Genomic DNA, 23,769 nt, shown 5'->3' with positions numbered 1-23,769 from the left:
TTTCTTTATGACTTACTCTACTGACTTTTATCTTACTATACTATGATTATTTTATCACTTACTATACTATGAGTTTTTTCCTGCAATATTCTATCATTTTTTTATGACTCACTATACAAGAACATTTAATGCCTAACTATACTGACTATTTATGCCTTATTATACTAAGACTTTTTGCCTTAATATACTATGAGTTTTTATGACTTACTATGAATTTTTACACCTCACTATACTATGACTTTTCTGCCTTACTATACTATGGCTTTTTATTACTTACTATGGTATGACTTTTTATGACTAACTTCACTAAGACTTTTTTATGCCTTACTGTATTATTATAACTTTTTGGCATTGCTCTAATAAGAATTCTTTATGACTTACTATACTGACTTTTTATGCCTTATTATACTATGATTTTTATGCCTCACTACACTATGATGTTTTTATGACTCACTGTACTATAATTTTTTTAATCACTTACTTTAGTATGCCTTTTTATGCCTTACTATACTATGACTTTTCTGCCTTACTTTACTATTATTTATTATGCCATACCAAACTTTGACTCTTTATGACCTCAGTATACTATCACTTTTTATGCCTTTCTATATTATGATTTTTTGGACTGACTATAATATGACTTTTCATTATTATACTATAACTTTTTATGACTTACTATGACTTTTTTAAAGTATTTTTTTTGGACTTTTGTGCCTTTATTGGACAGGATAGTTTAGAGTGACAGGAAATGGGGAGGCAGAGAGAGGGGGAATGACATGTAGTAAAGGGCCGTCCGATGCCAGATTTGGACCGGGGCCGACTGCAGCGAGGACTGGCGCCTGCTCAACCCACTGCGCCACTCGACGTCCCACTTACTATGACATTTTGTGACTAAATATAATATGACTATACTATAATTTTTTGATTTGTTGGACTTACTATAGTATGATTTTTTTACTATCTTACTATCCTATGACCTTTTATGCCTTACTATATTATGGCTTTTTATTACTTACTTTACTAAGATGTTTTTTATGCCTTACTGTATTATGACTTTTTTGCATTACTCTAACATGATTTGTTTATGACTTACTATACTATGACATTTTTGCATTACTATACACTGATTTTTTCGACTTACAATAGTATGAGGTTTTTTATATAATAAATCCAGATCTTATATGTTAATAAACCGTTTGGTTGACAGTATCTTTTTTTGGAGGAAGATAAATAAATATAAATATCTGAAATATGTGGTTTGAGTTTCAGTTGAACTCCTCCTCCTCCCTCATTAAAAAACAAACAACAAATATCACAAACATCAAACTGGATTTATTGAGACCCAGATCCACAAACAGACCTCATCACATTTTTACACCGACTGGTTCCCTCCACCAGTTCAACAGTTACACTGGGCTAATTTAAGGCACATACAAAGGTGATTTATTCACTTTACAAAGAATCAAGTTTTGGTCTGAAACAAACAAACCTGTCGACACAGAGACAACAGCATCATGATCACACACACACACACACACACACTGATTGTTTCATGTAAATGGTGGATATTTGTTTTGCTTAGACTGGATCAATAACGAGCTGTCAGCTGATCACATTCACTTTAAATAAAGTCTTTGGTTCCAACAGCTCTTATAAGGACACTTAGAGATACAATCAGTCAATCATTCAATCAATCAAATCAAATCAAATCAAATCAAATCAAAACTGGATGTAGAGCTGAAGATGAATCTGCAGCCATTTGTACAATCGATGAATCAATCAATAATTCTGATCGATTTTTGGTCATCTCATGATGATGATATGATGGCATTTCACAGACTAAACTGATAACTGATCAATTAACTGAACGTTGTCAGCTGATTAATCAATAATCAACATAATCATTAACAGACTTTTTGGTTTGAAGCTGATCTCGTTTCATCATTAATTTAGGGACCGATCACACACACACTCTCTCTCTCTCTCACACACACACACACACACACACACACACACACTCTCTCTATCAGACTGGGTGTTTAGATCTGGTTCTGATCCTTGATCAGTTTCTGTAAAGTTTGAATTTTCTAATGCTAACGCTAACACTAACGCTGGTCACAGAGTCAGACTGACATCATGTGACATCATGTACCAGCTGTCAGTTCGTGAAAGTAGCTTCAGTCTCCAGATCAGTGCAGTGACTCAGTGATCCGGATCACTGTGATTTTTTTCCACAGGGTCAGTTTAGTCCACTCTAACCTGCTGCTGTTTGTCTCTGACCCTGGATCAGGTCTCTGTAAGTGGACCATGAGTTAAGAACCACATCAACAGAATCGGGATCACTAAACAGAACCAGTATCAGGGTCAGATCAGATCTAAACCGCCCTGCTTGATACCCAGAATCCCCGACCAGTAAAGCCTGGACCATGTGACCCAGCAGTCCTGATGGTGCTGCTCTGATTGTCTGATTTTCAAAATAAAAGGCTCGTTCAGGATGCTTCACAGCAGCAGCGTCTGACTGACAAATGGAGGCAGCCCATTGGTAACAGTGAGCGTCCAATCAGAGACGAGTCGTCGAGGACCCGCAGAGAAAAACACAGACCTTCAGTCTCAGGAAAAATGACAGAAAACAGCAGAAAGGATGAGTCCAGCACGTCTGGTCCTCCAGACCAGAACTGAGAGATTCAAGTGTCAGAGGCAGCGTCACTCTCCTGGTCCAGTCACATGACCTCCTGGTCACGGCTTCCCCACGTCCACTGTGATCTGAGTGAACAGGTCAAATTTGTCGATCTTCACGACTCTGTAGGATAGAGAGTTGATCCCGTCTTTGTGCATCGTCTCTCTGGTATGAGCGATCCGGTCAAACCTGCAGGACAAACACAATCCTTTAGAACAGATCTGTCCTGATCCTGAACCTCCTGAAGTCTCATGTTCTGATCAGCTGATCCTCCAACCAGGACCAGCTAATTGTCTTACCTCTGAGGGTTCGGCTCGTTCTGTTTGTCTCTCTGGTGTCGGATCATCCGACACTTTCCCACCTCGCCACTCGGTCTGGAGATGGACATGCCTTTAGACGCCAACCTGAAACACAACAGGAAACACAATGACATCACAATGACATCACAATAAAATCCGGATTATACAGTCAAACAAGACTGATGAAAGTGAAGCTGCTGGTTTGTCTTGTGTATGAATCTGTTCTTAAGTCAGAGGAGGTCAGAGGTCAGGTGAAGGTCAGAGGTGTATACCTGTTGTAGATGTCGTCATCCTCTCCTCCCCAGCCCCAGTAGTTGTTGGGGAAGCCGTTGATCTTCAGATACTGTTCTTTACTCATTGAAGAAACTCCACCAAAATACTGATTATAGGGCAACCTGCAGGACAAACACACACACACACACACACACACACAGACACACACACACACACACACACACGTTATAAACACATTAATGTGTTATATGTGTAGAGCTGCTGTGCAGACAGAGAGTAAAGTTAGATCAGAGTAGAGTCGATCACCCTGCCTTGATGGAAGCACATTACCTAGTCCAATTTATATGCTAAGCTAGGTTAGCTGTTTCCAGTCTTTGACCTTATCAGACCGACTCACAACAGGAAGTGAAAGGACAAACTCCAACTGAACAGTGTGAGGTCATTTAGTTCTCACAACTTCACAGGGTTGTTTGTCGGTTCAGAAAGTCTTAGTGCAAGTGTGTGTGTGTGTGTGTGTGTGTGTGTGTGAACAGGAAACAGGAAGTGAGGAGTCAGGCAGATGGTGGCATGTCAGAGCAGATCTCTTCCTCTGTGGTGTCTCTGTCAGCAATATCTGAACAAACACCCTGTCCCTCAGGAAAGGAAGTGAACTTGAAGCCCCAGATGACTCATGTGACATCATCATCGTGGTCATCCAGCTGCAGCTGGTCCACACTGAGACAGTTAATGACCCTGTTGTACCTGCACACTGACTCACCTGTACCTGAGCTGCACTGTCACATGACCAGACCTCTGGTCTGGAGATCTGGTCTGTGAACTGAGACCACCAGGTGGTTTCAGGTACTCTGAGCTGGGATGTGATTCAGAGGCTACAGGAAGACTGTGTGCTGACTACAGGTCTGTCAGATTCTGCTGGTCCCTGCTGTCAACAGACAGCTGAGGGGGAAGTCAACTACCACTCCCAGAGTGCATTTCACTGACCAACAGCCAATCACAGAGCAGGTGGGAGCCAAACACACACACACACACAGACACACAGACAAACACAGACAGACAGACAGACACAGACATGCACAGACACAGAGACAGATACACAGACAGACAGACACAGACAGACACAGACACAGACAGACAGACAGACAGACACATACAGACAAACACAGGCACACAGACACAGAGAGACATATACACAGACAGACAGACAGAGAGACAGAGACACACACAGACACACAGAGACAAAGTCAGATACACAGACACAGAGAGACAGATACACAGACACACAGACAGACACACAGAAACAAACACACAGACAGACAGAAAGACAAACACAGACAGACAGAGAGACAGAGACACACACAGACACACAGAGACAAAGACAGATACACAGACACAGAGAGACAGATACACAGACAGACAGACACACACAAACAGACAGACAGACACAAACACAGACAGACAGACACAAACACAGACAGACAGACACAGACACAGAGAGACAGATACACAGACAGACAGACAGAGACATAGACGGACACACACAGACAAACACAGACACACACAGACACAGAGAGACAGATACACAGACAGACAGACACACACAAACAGACAGACAGACACACACACAGACAGACAGACACAGACACAGAGAGACAGATACACAGACAGACAGACACACAGACAGACACACACAGACAGACAGACACACACACAGACAGACAGACACAGACACAGAGAGACAGATACACAGACAGACAGACACACAGACAGACACACACAGACAGACAGACACACACACAGACAGACAGACACAGACACAGAGAGACAGATACACAGACAGACAGACACACAGACAGACACACACAGACAGACAGACACACACACAGACAGACAGACACAGACACAGAGAGACAGATACACAGACAGACAGACACACAGAGACATATATACAGACAGACACACAGACAGACACACACAGACAGACAGACACACAGACACAGAGAGACAGCTACACAGACAGACAGACAGACAGACAGACAGACAGACAGACACACAAACACAGACGACATACAGACACAGAGAGACATACACACAGACACACACAGACAAACACAGACACACACACAGACAGACACACAGACACAGATACACAGACAGACATACAGACACACAGAGACAGACACACAGACACAGGCAGACGTGGTCTCACCTGAAGCCGAACTTGTCCATGGACACAGACAGGTGTCGGGGCTGGCTGAAACACCTGTAGGTGTTGCGGTCATCCATGGGGATCAGGTCCACGTCACTGAAGACGAAGCAGTTGTAGTCGTAGTCCTTCAGAGCCTCCATGTAGCCCACGTTCAGCAGCTTGGCTCGGTTAAAGATCTCGTCTCCGTCCTGAGAGACACAGACTGAGGTCAGTATGTCCTCTGGTCACATGGACCTGTCTTTATCAGAGACATGGACCTGTCCTGTGGTTTACTGATCACTGAGTAAAGACTGACAGGTTTCGGAGTTTGATGGTGAAACACACAGAGGAATAAAACTCTCGTGATCACATTAGAGGCTGAGAGCTGGGACATGAGTGTGTTTGTGTGTGTGTGTATGGTTTCATGTTGTTAAGATATGAGAATGTGATTCTGTTAGAGTTTGTGTATTTTAAATGATCAAGCGAAAACAAACACATCTCTCTGTCCTCGTTAAAGTCCTTGTTCCAGCTTTAAGTCAACTCTCTGAAGACCCATCATGTTTGATCAGGTTTCGTGTAAAGAGTCCAAGTCTTAATTCACTCCCTCCTCCCTCTGTAGTTACTGTACAGTGAGTCCACTGTGTTGTAGTGCTGTCTGAATGTATAGTGAGACTTATTAAACCCTATATAGTGAACTCAGTATCCCACAATGCATTGTGAAATGTATTGTGCATGCATTGTACTTGTGCTGAAAAAGATGAGCCAAGTAGTGCCTGAAAGTTTTATTAAGTGATGTAGTCCTCTACACACACCTGCCTGGACAGAGAGGAGGGAGTGATTTCAGACACAACCAATGTGTTGGTCCGTCTCTCACCATGTTCCTTCTCTGTCTGTGTCTCTAAGCTCAATGGTTCCTACTGAAGAATTCTTCACAGATGAACTCCCACAGCAACTCCCACATGAACAAGCGTACACTTGATGTTTTCAGACGCAAGTCTTTGAGGAACAAACAGGAAACTGATGATAGCTCTTCATCAGGTTACTGCAGTAAACACACCTCAGGTTGCTAGGCAACAGACACCTGCAACAAGCTCTCAGGTGTGAGGAGCTGTTTACCTGTAGGGCTGACAGAGCAGAGCGAACTCATGCAGCAGTTTAACATGAATCCGTCTGTCCAGACCAATCAGCTTCCTCTGAGGGAGAAGCTACTGGCAGAAAGGGGCGTGGCTAAATAGGTTAATGTAGAAGCTGTAGAAGCATCAGTTCTGTGTGAACAGCTGACTCCACTGGAGGTCAAACAGAATCTGATTGGTTGAAGTTATCCTGGGTTTCATCCAATCACTGATAAGTACAAACAGTGTCATATGAAGCTGTTGCAGATGTTCTGAGTGAAAAACATGTTCTTCATGTTCTCCTGCTGTTCTCTCAGTCTGGACCTGCTGTCTGAAAGTGAACTCAGGTAACCTCTGATTGATGGTATATCAATAAAAACATTCTGACATCAGACAGAACAATAATTAGTGACTCTGACACCAGGGAGCAGCTGGAGACACAATATAAACACATGAAAACATTCATCCACACTGTAAAACACACACACACACACCTGGTGTTTAATGGATCAAACCTTCTGTCACTTTATATGAAACATGTTGGGGTTTACAGTTACATCCTCCTGCTCAGTGACTGCGGCCATGTCCACACTACTACGTCCAGACTAACACATGAAAACACATGACACATCACATGACTGTCCGCCAACACTGAGCATGTGTGAGCCGGTGTAAACAGGAAGTAGATTGTCTCCTCTGCAGTAAAGCCTCTGAAGGAGGAACAGCAGAGACAGTTGTAGCATTAAAACAGAGACTGTAAGTGAACAACAGCTGCAAAGACAACAAGGTCAGTGACACTGTCCTTCATTATCATGTTGTATTCACCACTGGTAGTCCAGGCTGATGAGAGCCAATCAGGAGAGACCGTGGCTGCGACCTCATCGTTTACAAAGGTTTACACTAACACGTTTTCATTTTAAAACTAATTTCTTCTTCTACATTTCCTCCTCCGTCCAGTTTTCAAGCCCCAAAAACACTTTCAGAAACTCTCCTGGATCCGTTTTATTTTGAAAACTCTGGGGTTGTGCTTTATTTTGAAAACTCTGGGGTTGTGTTTTATTTTGAAAACTCTGGGGTTGTGTTTTATTTTGTAAACTCCAGGGTTGTATTTTATTTTGTAAACTCCAGGGATGTGTGGATGGAGATCTTTTTCATTTGAAAACGCTGTTCTAAAATGGAAACATAGTCATGTGGATGTAGCCTCAGTTTCTGTCCGTCCAGACTACAACACAACCCCAGGTTTTCAAAATAAAACTCAAGTTGTGTGGACGGAGGAGGAAACGTAGGAGAAGAGATTTAATACTAAAACGTAGTCATGTGGATGTAGCCTGAAATAAGCAGAGCTCCACCTGTACAAACTGTAGGCTACAGGTAAATTTCTCCACAGGTAGATCACCTGAGAACAGCTCAGTGACACTCAGTCAGTTGTGTTGTTCTGTTGCTGAGTGTAGATGATGTTTTATTGTTTACCACTGAATCGAATCATTTCACAGAAACATAAGGAACTTTCTGTTAGTGAAAATGCAGCATAGACAGTCTGAGACCTCCCAGCTCAGACAGGTGAGTTCATACAGGTGAGTTCAGACTGAAATATGTAGAACACTGTGTTTGTGTTCAGAAACAAAGAGAAACAGATGAAGAGACAGAGAAAGAAAGAACCTGTTTACCAGAGCGACCCTCCACACCAGCTGCTACTGGCTGAGACTGAGCAGGGGGCGGGTCTCAGCAGATCCACCGACCACAGCCATTGGTCAGAAATGCCTGACATGCAGGGGGGGGGTGGGGGGAGCAGGGTGAGGGGGAAACTAAAACAAAAGAGGAAGAGGAAGATGAAGAGGAGGACACAAACAAGAGAGAGAAGAACAACTGTGAGTCAGAGTCACACACACACACACACACACACACACACACACACACACACACACACACACACACACACACACACACACACACACACGCACACACACCACACACTACACCACACACCACACACACACACACACACACACACACACACACACACAGCCGTGAGAAGAAGAAAACGTTAATAGAAGAAGAGTCAGATGTTAATCTGCTCCTGGAGCTTTGATTTTGAAGAGTCAGACCTGAACCACCCTGTTCGTCAGACCTGGTTCCTCTAATCCAGACTAACAGAGTGAAGACTGGTTTATTGATCCAGGATCATGATCATGTGTCAGATCAGCTGACTCATTATAATCAGTCTTTCAGTATAAATCTAAGACACATCAGGATCTGAACCACTGTTAACTCTAAAACCTCTTGGTCCTGATCCAGATCAGACTCCTCTGATTCAGTCCATGCTGTTAAAACACAAACCTTTCTCTCACACACTCACAGGTCAGATCTGGATCTGGATCATTGAGTCCTGAAGCCAAAGACCCTGAGAGGAGTGAATCATTTACAAATCCAGATCCTCTCTGGTTCCGGGTCTAAATCCAGATGTGGTAGGTTGTTGTCTTTTAGCTGACGTCCCCTTCCTGCTTTATGTTATAGATGATGATCAATAGATCAGATATATTGAAAAAACTGAAGTAATCAGCTGCAGGTGACTTCAGGTCCTCATTACCATCAGATCCCTGCAGACTGTCTCTCACCTGCAGAGCCACAACTAACAAGCACCTTCATTTACAATTAATCTGCTGATGATTTTCTCAATCCAACGACATTTGACCATTCAAAAACCTGATCGATCAATTGACTAATCTATCAGTTCGTTGCGGCTAATGGTTGCAGCTCTAAACACTGGTCTTTTATCAGTGTATAGAAGCTGACTGTGCTCTATTTATTGATTATTATATCAATACTCTGTCACCAGATACAAACTGAAACCAGAGCCGCCACACTCCTCCTTCATGTTACAGGTGTGACAATCAAATGAGGAGCCAGGTAGGTCAGGTGTCTTCCTGTCTGTGAGCAGCTCATTTACATTTAGTGAAAACATGTTGGTCTGTGGTTCAGAGTCTATGACAGTGTCTCAGAGGATCTGAAGTCTCTGTGCAGCTCCTCAGATACACCTGCGAAATACACCTGTACCTGTAACTGTCAGCATCTGACACACAGATAAACATCAACTACAGACTAAACTAAATGAGTCATCAGAGAAATGCATTGTGACTGAAAGTACTTCCTGCAGTTACAGTATCACAGTAAAAGTACTTCCTGAGTCATTTGACTGTTGTAGCTGATTTACCTACATCATATACTCTTAGATAGTTCAGTCCACTGGTTCCCAACCTAAGGGCTGGGCCTCTCCAAAGGGCCTCCAGATAAATGTGAGGGGTCATCACTGTTATATTGTATCTAGGACTTGAGTAAAAGAACAAGTAGTAGTACTATTAGAAGTAGTAGTATTAGAAGTAGTAGTATTACAAGTAGTACTATTAGAAGTAGTATTATTAGAAGTACTACTATTAAAAGTGGTAGTATTAGAAGTAGTATTATTAGAAGTAGTAGTAGTATTAGAAATACTAGTAGTATTAGAAGTAGTAGTATTATTAGAAGTAGTAGTAAGGCAAGGCAAGGCAAGTTTATTTGTATAGCACATTTCAACAACAAGGCAATTCAAAGTGCTTTACATAGAGCATAAAAGGCATCAAGACAGAATATAAGAGCAACACAAGTAAAAGACATAAACACAATTAAAAAGTGTTGAATTTGGAAATAAAAAGAAATTTAAAATGAGTAAGACAGATAAAACGGGAGAATAAAAGTTACAGTGCAGTGTAAAAATATTAGCTCTCAAGTTTGGTTTAATAAAAGTCAGTGGCAAACAGAAAAGTCTTCAGCTGTGATTTAAAAGACCTAAGAGTTGCAGCAGACCTGCAGTTTTCTGGGAGTTTGTTCCAGATATGTGAAGCAAAAAACTGAACGCTGCTTCTCCATGTTTAGTGTTTACTCTGGGGATAGAAAGCAGACCTGTCCCAGATGACCCGAGAGGTCTAGATGGTTCATAATGTAGCAGCAGATCAGAAATGTATTTTGGCCCTAAACCATTCAGTGCTTTATAAACCAATAGCAGTATTTTAAAATCAATTCTTTAACAGACATTAAGCCAGTGTAAAGATCTGAGAACTGGAGTTATATGATCCACTTTCTTGGTCTTAGTAAGGACTCGAGCAGCATCGTTCTGAATCAGCTGCAGCTGCAGCTGTCTGATCGATTTTTTAGGGAGAACTGTGGAAACACCGTCACAGCAGTCAAGTCTACTGAAAATTAATGCATGGACAAGTTTTTCCGAATCCTGCTGTGACATAAGTCCTTTAATTCTTGATATATTCTTAAGGTGACAGTACACTGACTTCCTAATTGTCTTAATGTGGCTTTTGAAATTCAGGTCTGAGTCCATGACTACACCAAGATTTCTGGTTTGGTTTGGAGCTGAGTGCTGACATTTAATCGTTCTTCCTTGGCTCCAAAAACAATTACTGCAGTTTTGTCTTTGTTTAATTGAAGAAAATTCTGGCACATCCAATTGTTGATTTGTTCAATGCACTCATTCAGTGCTTGTATTGGACCATAGTCACCTGGTGATATGGTTATGTAAATTTGTGTGTCATCTGCATAACTGTGGTAGCATATTTTGTTGTTTTCCATACTCTGAACTCGTGGGAGCATGTAGATGTTGAACAGAAGAGGCCCCAGAATGGAGCCTTGGGGAACTCCGCATGTCATTTTTGTCCGCGTGTAATTACCTATAGATACAAAGAACTCCCTGTCCTTTGAGTAGGATTTAAACCAACGATATCAGAAGAAGGACCGCCTTGCATTTCTCAGTTCCAAATTATAAATGTGAAGTCTCTCTTTATAGATATCATGATGAACCTGGACATTTGTTTTTCGCCACCTGCGTTCAGCTTTTCAACACTCTTTTTTCCATTCCGACAGGTGTGGCATTTCTCCATGGAGATCATTTCTTACGAGACAACCTTCACCTTAGTGGGTGCAATGGCATCAATAACATTTGTAATTTTAGAACTGAAATTATCTACAAGCTCATTGAGAGACCCTAGAGAGGGCAGGTGTGGAAGAGAAAGCCTGAATAAATATTTCACTGGTGCTTTCAGTGATATACCGTTTTGTGATTACTTCTGTTTTAACATTTGTGTGCAAGGAGATATCACTCTCAAAGAAAACACAGGAATGATCAGAGAGAGCAACATCAGTCACCACAACCTTAGAAACGTTCAGACCCCTTGGAGTGTGCCCCTTGTTATGTGTAGGCTCTGTCACATGCTGAGTCAGTCCATAGTTATCAAGACACAGTTCTTTAGTCCTTTTGTCCTGGGGGTTGTCAACATGGATGTTAAAATCACCAACAATAACTACACAGTCGGAGTCAATACAAATTATAGAGAGCAGTTCAGTGAAGTCATCAAAAAAGGTAGCACAGTATTTAGGTGGCCTGTAGATATTTAGAAATATAGCTCGAGAGTAGGAATTCAACTGAAGAGCCACATGTTCCAAAGAATCAAAGTTTCCATAAGACATCTGTTTGCACTGGAGGGAATCCTTAAACAAAATGGCAACTCCACCTCCTTTCTTATGCACTCTAGCTTCACTCATAAAACTGAAGTTGGGAGGGGTTGACTCAAAAAGAACAGCTGCACTGTTATCTTGGTCTAACCAAGTTTCAGTTAAAAACATAAAATCAAGGTTGTGCTCGATGATAAAATGTTTTTCCTTTAATAAAGCTAAATTTAATGTGTTGTGATGTAATGTGCAATATTATCTAACTATCAAGTATTATAAGTAGTAGTAGTATTAGAAGTAGCAGTATTAGAAGTAGCAGTATTAGAAGTAGTAGTATTATTAGAAGTAGTAGTGTTAGAAGTAGCAGAATTAGAAGTAGTAGTATTAGAAGTAGTAGTATTATTAGAAGTAGTATTATTAGAAGTAGCAGAATCAGAAGTAGTAGTATTAAAACTAGTGGTAGTATTAGAAGTAGTAGTATTATTAGAAGTAGTAGTATTATTAGAAGTAGTAGTATTAAAAGTAGTAGTATTAGATGTAGAAGTAGTAGTATTAAAAGTAGTATTATTAGAAGTAGTAGTAGTAGAAGTAGTAGTATTTGAAGTTGTAGTATTAGAAGTAGTAGTATTAGAAGTAGTAGTATAGTATTGGTGCAGTCAGTCCTGAGGTGACAGCTCTATCACTGACGCCACCAGCAGAGAACACAGATCAACAAATAGCAGTTCATCCTGTTTCCAGACAACAATAAAAACAATAAACCCCTGTGAAGATAAGTGCAATCATTCCTGTCGTGTTCCTGCTCAGGCTGATAAGACGTGGACGTCAGCAGCTCGTCCACACACTCATATTACAACACACACACACACACACACACACACACACACACACACACACACACACAGAGGAACACTCCCTCCCTGTGTGTTTGAACAGATATGCATTTTTCACCTCTACAATGGACTTAATTCAACTCTGCAGACTCAGGTTTCAAGACTTTTCCAGGATGTCACCAGGACATTTTCAGTGACACACCCTCAGCCAATACTGTTCTGTCACTTTGTGAAGAAGTGCGTCAGTGTGACTTTACCCTCTGATAAACACACCTGCTGTGACCCTGAGGTCAGGTGTGATGGATGGACAGATCAAAGGCTCTGGTTAAAGACCTGGGAACGTTCACGTCTTCAAGGACCAGATCTTAGAGCTGCAGCCATTTATCAATTAATCAATCAACCAATTAATCAACTTGTTAATTTCAAACATCATACAAACCATGAAAGGAGCCGCCTGATTGGGTGAAGAGGCCGTCAGTCCTCCAGTGATTTCATGTCCAGTCAGTAAAGGTGATTATCACATCTCTAACATTAGCTCTACTTATACTGATGACATCACTGTGACATCACAATGTACCTGGTTGATGACGTAGACTCCGTAGTCGAGCTGCTGCCTGTGCAGGATGGGGTGCAGGTAGTACAGCCAGTACTTCAGGTGTTCTTCTCGGTTGCGGAAAGGGATGATGATGGCGACTTTCTGCAGCGCCTCACAGTCTCTGGGTCTGGAGCGCCCCCCCAGCTGCAGGTTGAGGTTGTCCTTCTTTATCTGCTCCAGGGTCACCGGAGTGTTGAACTCCACCCGCAGAGGCCCCACTAAGGACGGAGCACAGGTACAGTCACTACAGGTGAACTACAGGTGAACAGGTAACTCTCCTCTAACTGCAACTTAACCCAGAGTTCAGTCTCATCTGCTCTGTTAACCAGCAGTTAACCAGCAGTTAGCAGTTCTGTTAACCAGCAGTCGTTCCCAAACTGCTGCTGAATAAACCAGTATTTAGTAATAACACAACATGAACCAGGTTCCAGTGTTCAGATGAATTTAAACTGATGATCAGAGTAAGAGATATGAGAAACTTCACTAACTGATCAGAAACATTTACACCAATGCCATCTATCAATCCAGAACAGTGAGGTGTCTCATGTTGAGGTGAAGGGTTAAAGTCTGTTCTCTGGTTTGTTCTGAGGCTGAAGGAAACTGTTTCCACACTCCAGCAGAGATTCAGAGTTTCAGATTTTCAGTGTGTAATCACACAAATATGTTCCTGGTGTAAGTCCAGACGGATCATTGGCACACTCAGCTCTGTTCTGACTGACACACTGAGGAGAGAGGAGTCAGAGACCGGTTTGAGGTCAACAACCTCGATCAGGATTCACAGTAAACACAACATGTCCGCTGCACAGTGGACTGTAAACCACAACTGATTCCACACAGACGTTAAACACAGAGCTGAATATAATGTTATTGATCATGAACAGAATCGTCATCACTGAGCTCAGATCAGTCACAGTCATCAGTAATATCAGATATGATCCATGATGAATCAGTCCAACACAAAACATCACTCAGAACCAGGTCTCATAGTATTTCATCAGAGCAGGACAGTTTCTGTATGAACATGTCAGGTTCTCCTCTCATTCTGGTTCCAGGTGGATTCTGCTGGTTTGTTGGCGGTGAAACCACAGGATTGATATTTAACTGAGCTGTGATCTGAACATGAAACAGCTGATACTTTTAAATGATCAGCTGATCTGAGTGCAGATCAATACTGTCAACAGTCTACAATCAGACACTACCCTTTGAAACAGTAAATAATGGAAAATCAATATGTGGCCTTCAGGGTCGATCAGTGCGTGGCAAACACTGACTTCACAATGATTCACCTATATGTGTTTTTATTCAACATGAGGCTGATTGACAGTTGATCACATCAGACTGACCTGCTGTCAGTCACCTGACTCTGATGATGCAAGATGACATCACCGCAGATGTCCAGTCAGAGTATGACTGTCAGTCATGTGACTTCATGTTTACTCCTCTTGTTTGTATAAAGTCAGAGTGACCATGGACCCACCACAGATCACCACTGTTTTTACTTCCTGGTGTCAGGTCTTTCCCAGCATGCAATGGGTGACAGGAATGTGGTCTTTCACAGAGGTGACAGTGTTACCTGTGAGCTGCAGTTACCCGACATCTTCATGTAAACCAGAAACAAGTTTACTGTCAATGGGATTAGAGACACCAGGTAACACACCTGAAACCTGAGAACTGTTACTGTCAGAGGTGGGTCTCTAATACTTCCTCATGTGAGTCCATCACATAGACAGAGTGAGTGCAGAGGGATCAGGACTCCTGTTAGTAGCATTAAAACCTTTAACTCAGACTGATGACAAAATAAAGAGTCTAAATAAAATCTCTTGACAGAGTCAAGGCGAATCTAAACACGCTCTGTAGTTTAACACTAGTTACACAGTAACCAGGTTAATGAAGTGCAGCCATAAACCTGCTGACAAGGTCCAGAACACTGAACATGACACACACACAATCAGTCTGTTCATGAACTGACACCACAGAAGAAGAAAACCACGTTAGTGCAGTGTGTCAGGTCCTGTGACGTAGATACAGTGTGTGAGTCTGAAGCAGAAGTTCATCAGAGGATTTTAGTGTCTCACAAATACAAAGGTCAGACTGGATTCAAGCATCATTAGACAACAGTTAGTCCAGACCAAGTGATCTGAATGGACGAGAGGCATTCACTGAGAGCTGATAGAGCGAACAACAGCACTGGGACTTTAAACTACATGTATCACTCCGCTTACAGGAACTATCTGATGAGGGGCTGAAGGGAGATCATGGCAGTGGGGGGCACAGGTGAGATTCTTAATATAGACACAAAGAGACCACAGGGGAATTCATACTGAGTTATGAAACATGTGAAAACTTCGCCCACAGAGAGCAGAGGACAATGGAGCAGCGTCCAGACTGATCAGACTGTCACCTGACTATTTCACCGGATACACAATAAATGGAAACACATTTACACAAAAACAACATTTACATAAAAGTAGCAGCTAGTGTGCAGGTCAGGGAAATGTCTGTGTTTCTTAGCAACAATCCAACTGCACAAACAAATCATAATCTGTTGTTGCTTATTACTGTTAATGAACATGGCCCTGGTAGAACTGGTGTATAAAAGCTGCCATGCTGTGATATTGCTTTATTATTTTAACGAGTGTAAGCAGTGACCATGTGTTTTGTCTTCCAATTGCCCTACTTGTTGTTACTGTTGTTTATTGATTTTATTATTTCACGTTGTTAACATCAACCTGCCAAAGGGACTGCAGATGGAAATTAGCCGCTTGGCTATAATCTGGCATACTTACATGTATATGTTCATTAATATGTACTGTCATAAACTCCAAACTCCAAGGAAGTCGAGATGTGACATCACATCAGACTCATTAAATATCTGAGTATTTTAATGTTTTACTGAGATTAAACTGTGTTTGTCTCTAGACTCAGACCTGATGAGTTCAGTCTGGAGGTTTTGAGAGCAGACTGAGCTGAGAGACATGGGGGGTGGGGGGGGTGGGGTCCCAGCTGAGGAAACAGGCCATCAGTCTGATAACAAACATCTTTCTCTGAACCTCAAAGTTACACAAACTGATCAAACTGAGATGAGCTCAAGGATCTGAAATAGCACAGCTTCACCTCATGCTGCCCCATCGAGAAACACATCAGACCTGCAGGGTCCAAATCTGGGACCCTGGGGTCTAAACCTGCTTCTAAACCTGCTTCTAAACCTGCAGGGTCCAAACCTGTATAAACTGCACATTGTTATTAGAGACATATTTTATGACTCCAACAATCAGTTGATTTATTAATTAGTCTACTGAAAGAAAATCAATCATCATTACTGATCTAATATCTAAGATCTATTTGTCACAATTCATTAAAATCCACAGTGATGTTATCAAATGATTCGGGAACAGCAAGTCTGTGTCTTATTAATTACCTGAACAACTAATTGATTATATAATAGAAATAGTTGCCGATTATGATTAGATTAACTGATGTAGTAACTGACTCTACAGTTTTAAACCTCCATCTGTTCCCTGAGGCCTCAGCTCTTCTTCTGTTGTCTACCTGAGGAAACAAAATCTGACTGAGAGAAACTTTTAATACGTCACATTATTTATGGAGAAAATAACTGTTGGATTAATTGATTCTTCTCTGTCTGTAAAGTCTGTAAATTATAGAGAGATGTGTTCTGCGAGCTGACATGATAAAAATTTTTAGTAAATAAATAAAGTCCTGTCTTGTAAGCTGATCCTCCTCAAACAATGAAGACACCATCTGCCTCAGTCACCAACACAAACATCTGGTTTTCTACAGGCGGTCTCCTCAGAGACTTGTAACGCTGTCAGCTGCTGCTGCTGGCTGGGCTCTGTATATCCACCACAGCTAATCAGAGGGCAGAGTTTCAGTCTGCAGCTCTAACCCCTCTCTCACGCTGAACTGGAGGAAGACTCAAAGTCAGAGCTGCTGAGAGCGAAGAAGAGGAAGAGGAGGAGGATCTTCTACTGAGGCTGTGATTGGCTCAGAATCCGACATCTGGAAACAGGCGTGTCTCAGTGTGATGTAGCTCTATTGAGGAGATATTAGACTTCAGTCCATGGTGACATCCGGAGACCAGGCTGTCCAAACCCCCAAAACCCCCAAATCCCTCAACACTGTGGTGGACTCTGGTTTGATGTTTTAACTGTAGTTATGTTGTGTGGCTTTCTGTCTCCCTATTTTAAGTCTCTGTCTGGTCTCTGGTCTGTTTGGTCTCTGTTCAGTCTCTGGTCTGTTCGGTCTCTGTTCGGTCTCTGTCTGGTCTCTGTCTGGTCTCTGTTCGGTCTCTGGTCTCTGTTCGGTCTCTGGTCTCTGTCTGGTCTCTGTTCGGTCTCTGTTCGGTCTCTGTTCGGTCTCTGTTCGGTCTCTGTTCAGTCTCTGGTCGGTCTTTGTCTGGTCTCTGTCTGGTCTCTGTTCGGTCTCTGTTCAGTCTCTGGTCTCTGTTTGGTCTCTGTTTGGTCTTTGTCTGGTCTCTGTCTGGTCTCTGTCTTGTCTCTGTTCGGTCTCTGTTCAATCTCTGTCCGGTCTCTGTTCGGTCTCTGTTCGGTCTCTGTCCGGTCTCTGTCCGGTCTCTGTCCGGTCTCTGTCCGGTCTCTGTCCGGTCTCTGTCCGGTCTCTGTCCGGTCTCTGTCCGGTCTCTGTCCGGTCTCTGTCCGGTCTCTGTCCGGTCTCTGTCCGGTCTCTGTCCGGTCTCTGTCCGGTCTCTGTCCGGTCTCTGTCCGGTCTCTGTCCGGTCTCTGTCCGGTCTCTGTCCGGTCTCTGTCCGGTCTCTGTCCGGTCTCTGTCCGGTCTCTGTCCGGTCTCTGTCCGGTCTCTGTCCGGTCTCTGTCCGGTCTCTGTCCGGTCTCTGTCCGGTCTCTGTCCGGTCTCTGTCCGGTCTCTGTCCGGTCTCTGTCCGGTCTCTGTCCGGTCTCTGTCCGGTCTCTGTCCGGTCTCTGTCCGGTCTCTGTCCGGTCTCTGTCCGGTCTCTGTCCGGTCTCTGTCCGGTCTCTGTCCGGTCTCTGTCCGGTCTCTGTCCGGTCTCTGTCCGGTCTCTGTCCGGTCTCTGTCCGGTCTCTGTCCGGTCTCTGTCCGGTCTCTGTCCGGTCTCTGTCCGGTCTCTGTCCGGTCTCTGTCCGGTCTCTGTCCGGTCTCTGTCCGGTCTCTGTCCGGTCTCTGTCCGGTCTCTGTCCGGTCTCTGTCCGGTCTCTGTCCGGTCTCTGTCCGGTCTCTGTCCGGTCTCTGTCCGGTCTCTGTCCGGTCTCTGTCCGGTCTCTGTCCGGTCTCTGTCCGGTCTCTGTCCGGTCTCTGTCCGGTCTCTGTCCGGTCTCTGTCCGGTCTCTGTCCGGTCTCTGTCCGGTCTCTGTCCGGTCTCTGTCCGGTCTCTGTCCGGTCTCTGTCCGGTCTCTGTCCGGTCTCTGTCCGGTCTCTGTCCGGTCTCTGTCCGGTCTCTGTCCGGTCTCTGTCCGGTCTCTGTCCGGTCTCTGTCCGGTCTCTGTCCGGTCTCTGTCCGGTCTCTGTCCGGTCTCTGTCCGGTCTCTGTCCGGTCTCTGTCCGGTCTCTGTCCGGTCTCTGTCCGGTCTCTGTCCGGTCTCTGTCCGGTCTCTGTCCGGTCTCTGTCCGGTCTCTGTCCGGTCTCTGTCCGGTCTCTGTCCGGTCTCTGTCCGGTCTCTGTCCGGTCTCTGTCCGGTCTCTGTCCGGTCTCTGTCCGGTCTCTGTCCGGTCTCTGTCCGGTCTCTGTCCGGTCTCTGTCCGGTCTCTGTCCGGTCTCTGTCCGGTCTCTGTCCGGTCTCTGTCCGGTCTCTGTCCGGTCTCTGTCCGGTCTCTGTCCGGTCTCTGTCCGGTCTCTGTTCGGTCTCTGTTCGGTCTCTGGTCTCCGTTTAGTCCCTGTTCAGTTTCCTGGTCTGTGACCCTCAGGGACCTGGTCTGTGACCCTCAGGGACCTGGTCTGGGACCCTCAGGGACCTGGTCTGTGTTCACCAACTGTGTCAGAAACTGTTTTTTGTTTCCTTCCTGTCAGCTGCTGGTTTCACTTCCATCTGTATGTAAATCCTTTAACTGCTGCTTGTGTAACAAAACTTTAAATAACTCATTAAACACCTGACAGACTGACTGAAACAACAGTGGAGCTGCAGACAGGCGGGACAGGTGAGACAGGTGGGACAGGTGGGACAAGTGGGACAGGTGAGACAGGCGGGACAGGTGGGACAAGTGGAACAGGTGAGACAGGTTATAGACAGTTATTAATGTTGGTTTATAACAGTTATAGACAGTTGTTAATGTTGGTTTATAATGTTATAGACAGTTATTAATGTTGGTTTATTACGGTTATAGACCATTATTAATGTTGGCCTTATAACAGTTATAGACAGTTATTAATATTGGTTTATAATGTTATAGTGAATTATTAATTTTGGTTTATAACAGTTATAGACAGTTATTAATAATGGTTTACAACGGTTATAGACAGTTATTAATGTTGGTCTTATAACAGTTATAGATAGTTATTAATGTTGATTTATAATGGTTATAGTAATTATTAGTGTTGGCTTATAACGGTTATAGACAGTTCTTAATGTTGGTCTTATAATGGTTATAGACAGTTATTAATGTTGGTTCATAATGTTATAGTGAATCATTAATTTTGGTTTATAACGGTTATAGACAGAGTTTTTAATGTTGGTTTATAACAGTTATAGACAGAGTTTTTAATGTTGGTTTACAACAGTTATAGACAGTTAATAATGGTTTTTAACGGTTATAGACAGTTATTAATGTTGGTCTTATAACAGCTATAGATAGTTATTAATGATGGTTTATGAGAGTTATAAACAGTTATTAGTGTTGGTTTAGAAAACGGTTATAGACAGTTATTAATGTTGGTTTATGACGGTTATAGACAGTTAATAATGTTGGCCTTATAACTGTTATAGACAGTTATTAATGTTGGTTTATAATGTTATAGTGAATTATTAATTTTGGTTTATAACAGTTATAGACAGTTGTTAATGTTGGTTTATAGTGATTATAGACAGTTATTAATGTTGGTCTTATAACAGTTATAGATAGTTTATTAATGTTGGTTTATAACAGTTATAGACAGTTATTAATAATGGTTTATAACGGTTATAGAGAGTTATTAATGTTGGTCTTATTACAGTTATAGATAGTTATTAATGTTAGTTTATAACGGTTATAGTAATTATTAGTGTTGGTTTATAATGGTTATAGACAGTTATTAATGTTGGTTTATAATGGTTATAGCTGAGGTCAAACATGTGGAGGAGTGACCACAGAAAATAACTTCCACTATTTTAATTGCACATGAACAGAAAGATGACAGAAACTGAATGAGCCAATCTTTCTAATACACTTTGAGTATTTCACATGTTTCCTATCTATATAAAAGGTGAGGCTGTGTAAACCCCAGGTCTCTCATGACTGAAGAAGCAAAGGTTGAACAGAATAAAGAGATGGGAGCAGTCTGACAATAATTCAACAGAAAATGACTCATCAGTGCTGTTGATAATTGATTCATCATTGATGTGATTATTTGTTCTAAATCACGTGTGAGAATTATCTGCCGGTTTTAACTCATTTAAAGTAAATTAAACAGTTTTGAGTTTAACACTGATGTCGTCATGAAGATGTTTATTTAACTGTGATGACAGACTGCAGAAACACCTCTGATGGAGACTCCTTCAGTCACTGTTTAACATCTGTGAAACAGAAGAACCGGCCTCTGGTTGGATTTCCCCTTAAACGAAACCTCTCTCACCCCCACAGCTCCTCACATTTCTGAGGTGAAACGACTTCACTCTCAGGCAGGAAATGAGACAGTCTTACCCAGCAGAGGTGATGTCTCAGGGCATTTCTGCAGCTTCTTCTCCGGCTCCTCTGCCTGCTTCGCCTCCGGGTGATGTTCCGGGGGCTGCGGTTCGTCTCTCGGCTCCGCCTCAGGTCGGTCCCTCTTGGACTCGGCCTTCTTCAGCTCGGCTCTGGAAGTGAACCCGGTGTTTCTGAGATGGTTCCGCTGCGTGGCATTGTTATTGGACTGCTGGTTCTGGACGAAGGCGAACCGGATGTCCAGGGAGCGGACGTAGAACACGACAGTGACAGAGATATGGAGGAAACACAGCAGCACCACCAGCTTACATGTCCGGTGGAGGAGATTAAAGTTGACGGAGGAGTCTCCGGGCATCCTGACCGACTGATTCACCTACTTTAAACCCACCGGACGCGCTGCTTCAGTCGGCCGCTGTGAGAGCTTCAAGACCAGAAATTAACTGTTTTTCACTGTTTCCCACTGTTCTTCCTCCCGTTAACCGACCGTTAGCTGCTTCTCTTGGGCTCCATTTTTCGGTGAAGGTGGTTTGAAAGTTTTGTCCGCTGAGGTTCAGTCAAATTAAAACGAAACGTTCCCGGAAGAGAAGCCGAAAAACAAAACTAAGAGTCGTTGCAGATCTGTCACCGTCAGATAACACAGAGAAGTTAGCTTCCCCTCCGCTCAGTGAGACAGTTAACTGCTGACGCTAACGGCTACACAGGGTTAGCCGCTCGGGAACTTCGTGTCTCCGTTAAGTGGTCCCGTTGAAAACAGCTGTAAAAGATTAAAAAAAGTTCTTCCGGTGACCTGGAAACGTTCCGACGAACAACATCAACGAAAACGTTTCAACATCTGCCGCAAAAAACTGCTGGTTTTAATCAGCGACGAAAAAAGTGACGGAAAAACTCGGCAAACTTCGGTTCAGTCACCACGGAGAACCCCGAATTGTCAGGGCGACGAAATTGTCCACTACACTTCCGGTCGGGGATGTCACAATAAAACATGTTCGAATTAAATCGAATGCGTCTAAAGAGCCGCCAGAATAATTACAGACTTTTTCAGTATTTATGATTTAACAAAATGATACATTTACAAACGTTTTTACAAAACAATCAAATAAATTAGTGAAAAAATATTTACAACTTGTATCTAATTCCAAACTTGGGCTAACTTGTCAATACACTCATCTATTCTCACTCAGAGCAGCAGCTGGAACTCTGATTGTTCAGGTAATGTGTGTTGGCAGGAGTGTGTTGTGTGTTCAATTATTAATCCTTGGTTGAAAGGCAGAATAATGATACCCATTTATATCACATAGAAGGGATGATATATGACACAGAAGAGAGAGAAGATAATATCTGAAAACAAGCAGAATTAAGTGCACCAAATCCACAAAATGAAAATCAATGTGTAATACTATTTTCTAATTTATGTTTTTTTTTGTTTACTTTTTATAATTAAACACAGTGGAATTCTTCATTATTTTGTTGACTGCAGATAAAAGTAGTCTTAAATAACATTAAGTTACCCTGATTACATCAACTACACTATACTAACACTTTTCATCTACGCAAAATTTTTATAATGTGATGATGTCAAAGGTTTATTTTTCCTTGGAAAACTTGTCAAACTGCTATGTTGATAGTATGTAAACAATTTTATTTCCTAACATTTTGCATTTATTGTTACTTTATGTTATTTTTAGTGTTTATAACTATAAAACTTTCAGCAAAATCAGTATACAAAAGACAAAATGGCCAGACATAAAAACCAACACCAGTCCTTGCGTTCCACTTATTCCAGCCCCATTGCAAGTATTAGGCTTTTATTTTGAAGGAAGATGTACCATATTTCCGGGTGTTGTCGTGCACTTGTGGAGTAGATTCAGCAAGAGGCGTGGTTCCCGCATGTGTCAATCTGTGACGTTCCATTACCGCCCACCACCAAATTTATCATTATTGATCTGAATCAGTGATCAATGAACACTGATCAATGTCTCTAAATCACTGCTCAATGTCCCAAAATCACTGGTCAATCTTTCTCTATCATTGACTATATCATTGATCTTCTGAATCATTGATCTCTGTTTGATCAGTCCTTTATCAGGTCACAATCCTTGTGATATCAAATCCTGATTTATTGATTTATAAAACTTGTGTCGTCTGTAAGAAAAATAAACTGTTGACTTGCTTTTTGTCATTAGAGTAACTTTACCGTCAGTGTACAAGTGACGTGATTGGTCATATAATTTATTTATTTATAGATCAAACTGATCAGATATGTGATGGTGATTAAAGTGAAACAGAAGCGTCCTCGTGAGGTGAAAATTAGTAAATACAACCAATAGCCAAATTTGTCTGTTTTCATTATTTATTTTTATTTTTAGCTTTTACTTTTCTTGTCCATTGTTTTATTTTCTTATTCATTTACTTATTTTTTGTTTTCTCTCATTTAATTTTACTTCATTTTATGTAAATCAGAGTTAACAGTTAACTGATAAAGTCCGAATTAACAGATAAAGT

General features: G+C 42.3%; 1 protein-coding gene across 1 annotated transcript; it reads right to left on the bottom strand.

Annotated features, from left to right (window-relative positions):
• Positions 1 to 1,312: 1,312 nt before the first annotated feature.
• Positions 1,313 to 23,552, bottom strand: b4galt1 (beta-1,4-galactosyltransferase 1). The gene is made up of 6 exons (XM_022761343.1): positions 21,268 to 23,552; positions 13,405 to 13,640; positions 5,417 to 5,604; positions 3,249 to 3,371; positions 2,977 to 3,081; positions 1,313 to 2,866 (listed from the first exon to the last, which is right to left on the bottom strand). Exons 1-6 carry the CDS (start codon positions 21,620 to 21,622, stop codon positions 2,737 to 2,739), a joined length of 1,137 nt encoding a protein of 378 aa, XP_022617064.1. The 5' UTR covers positions 21,623 to 23,552; the 3' UTR covers positions 1,313 to 2,736.
• Between the last annotated feature and the right edge of the window lie 217 nt (positions 23,553 to 23,769).

This window comes from Seriola dumerili, unplaced genomic scaffold (assembly GCF_002260705.1).
Source record: "Seriola dumerili isolate Sdu_G_001 unplaced genomic scaffold, Sdu_1.0 BDQW01000398.1, whole genome shotgun sequence".
Lineage (NCBI taxonomy): Eukaryota > Metazoa > Chordata > Actinopteri > Carangiformes > Carangidae > Seriola > Seriola dumerili.
Note: the sequence above shows the minus strand (reverse complement) of the source record. Positions and strands in the feature narration are given on the sequence as shown.

Bases quoted from the DNA above. Each gene is read 5' to 3' on its own strand.
- b4galt1 (XM_022761343.1), bottom strand. From the start codon at position 21,622: ATGCCCGGAGACTCCTCCGTCAACTTTAATCTCCTCCACCGGACATGT. The intron at 5,605-13,404 runs GTACATTGTGAT...TGTGTCTCTCAG, and splicing joins GAGTCTACGTCATCAACCAG to GACGGAGACGAGATCTTTAA. The intron at 3,372-5,416 runs GTGAGACCACGT...TTTGTCCTGCAG, and splicing joins ATGGACAAGTTCGGCTTCAG to GTTGCCCTATAATCAGTATT.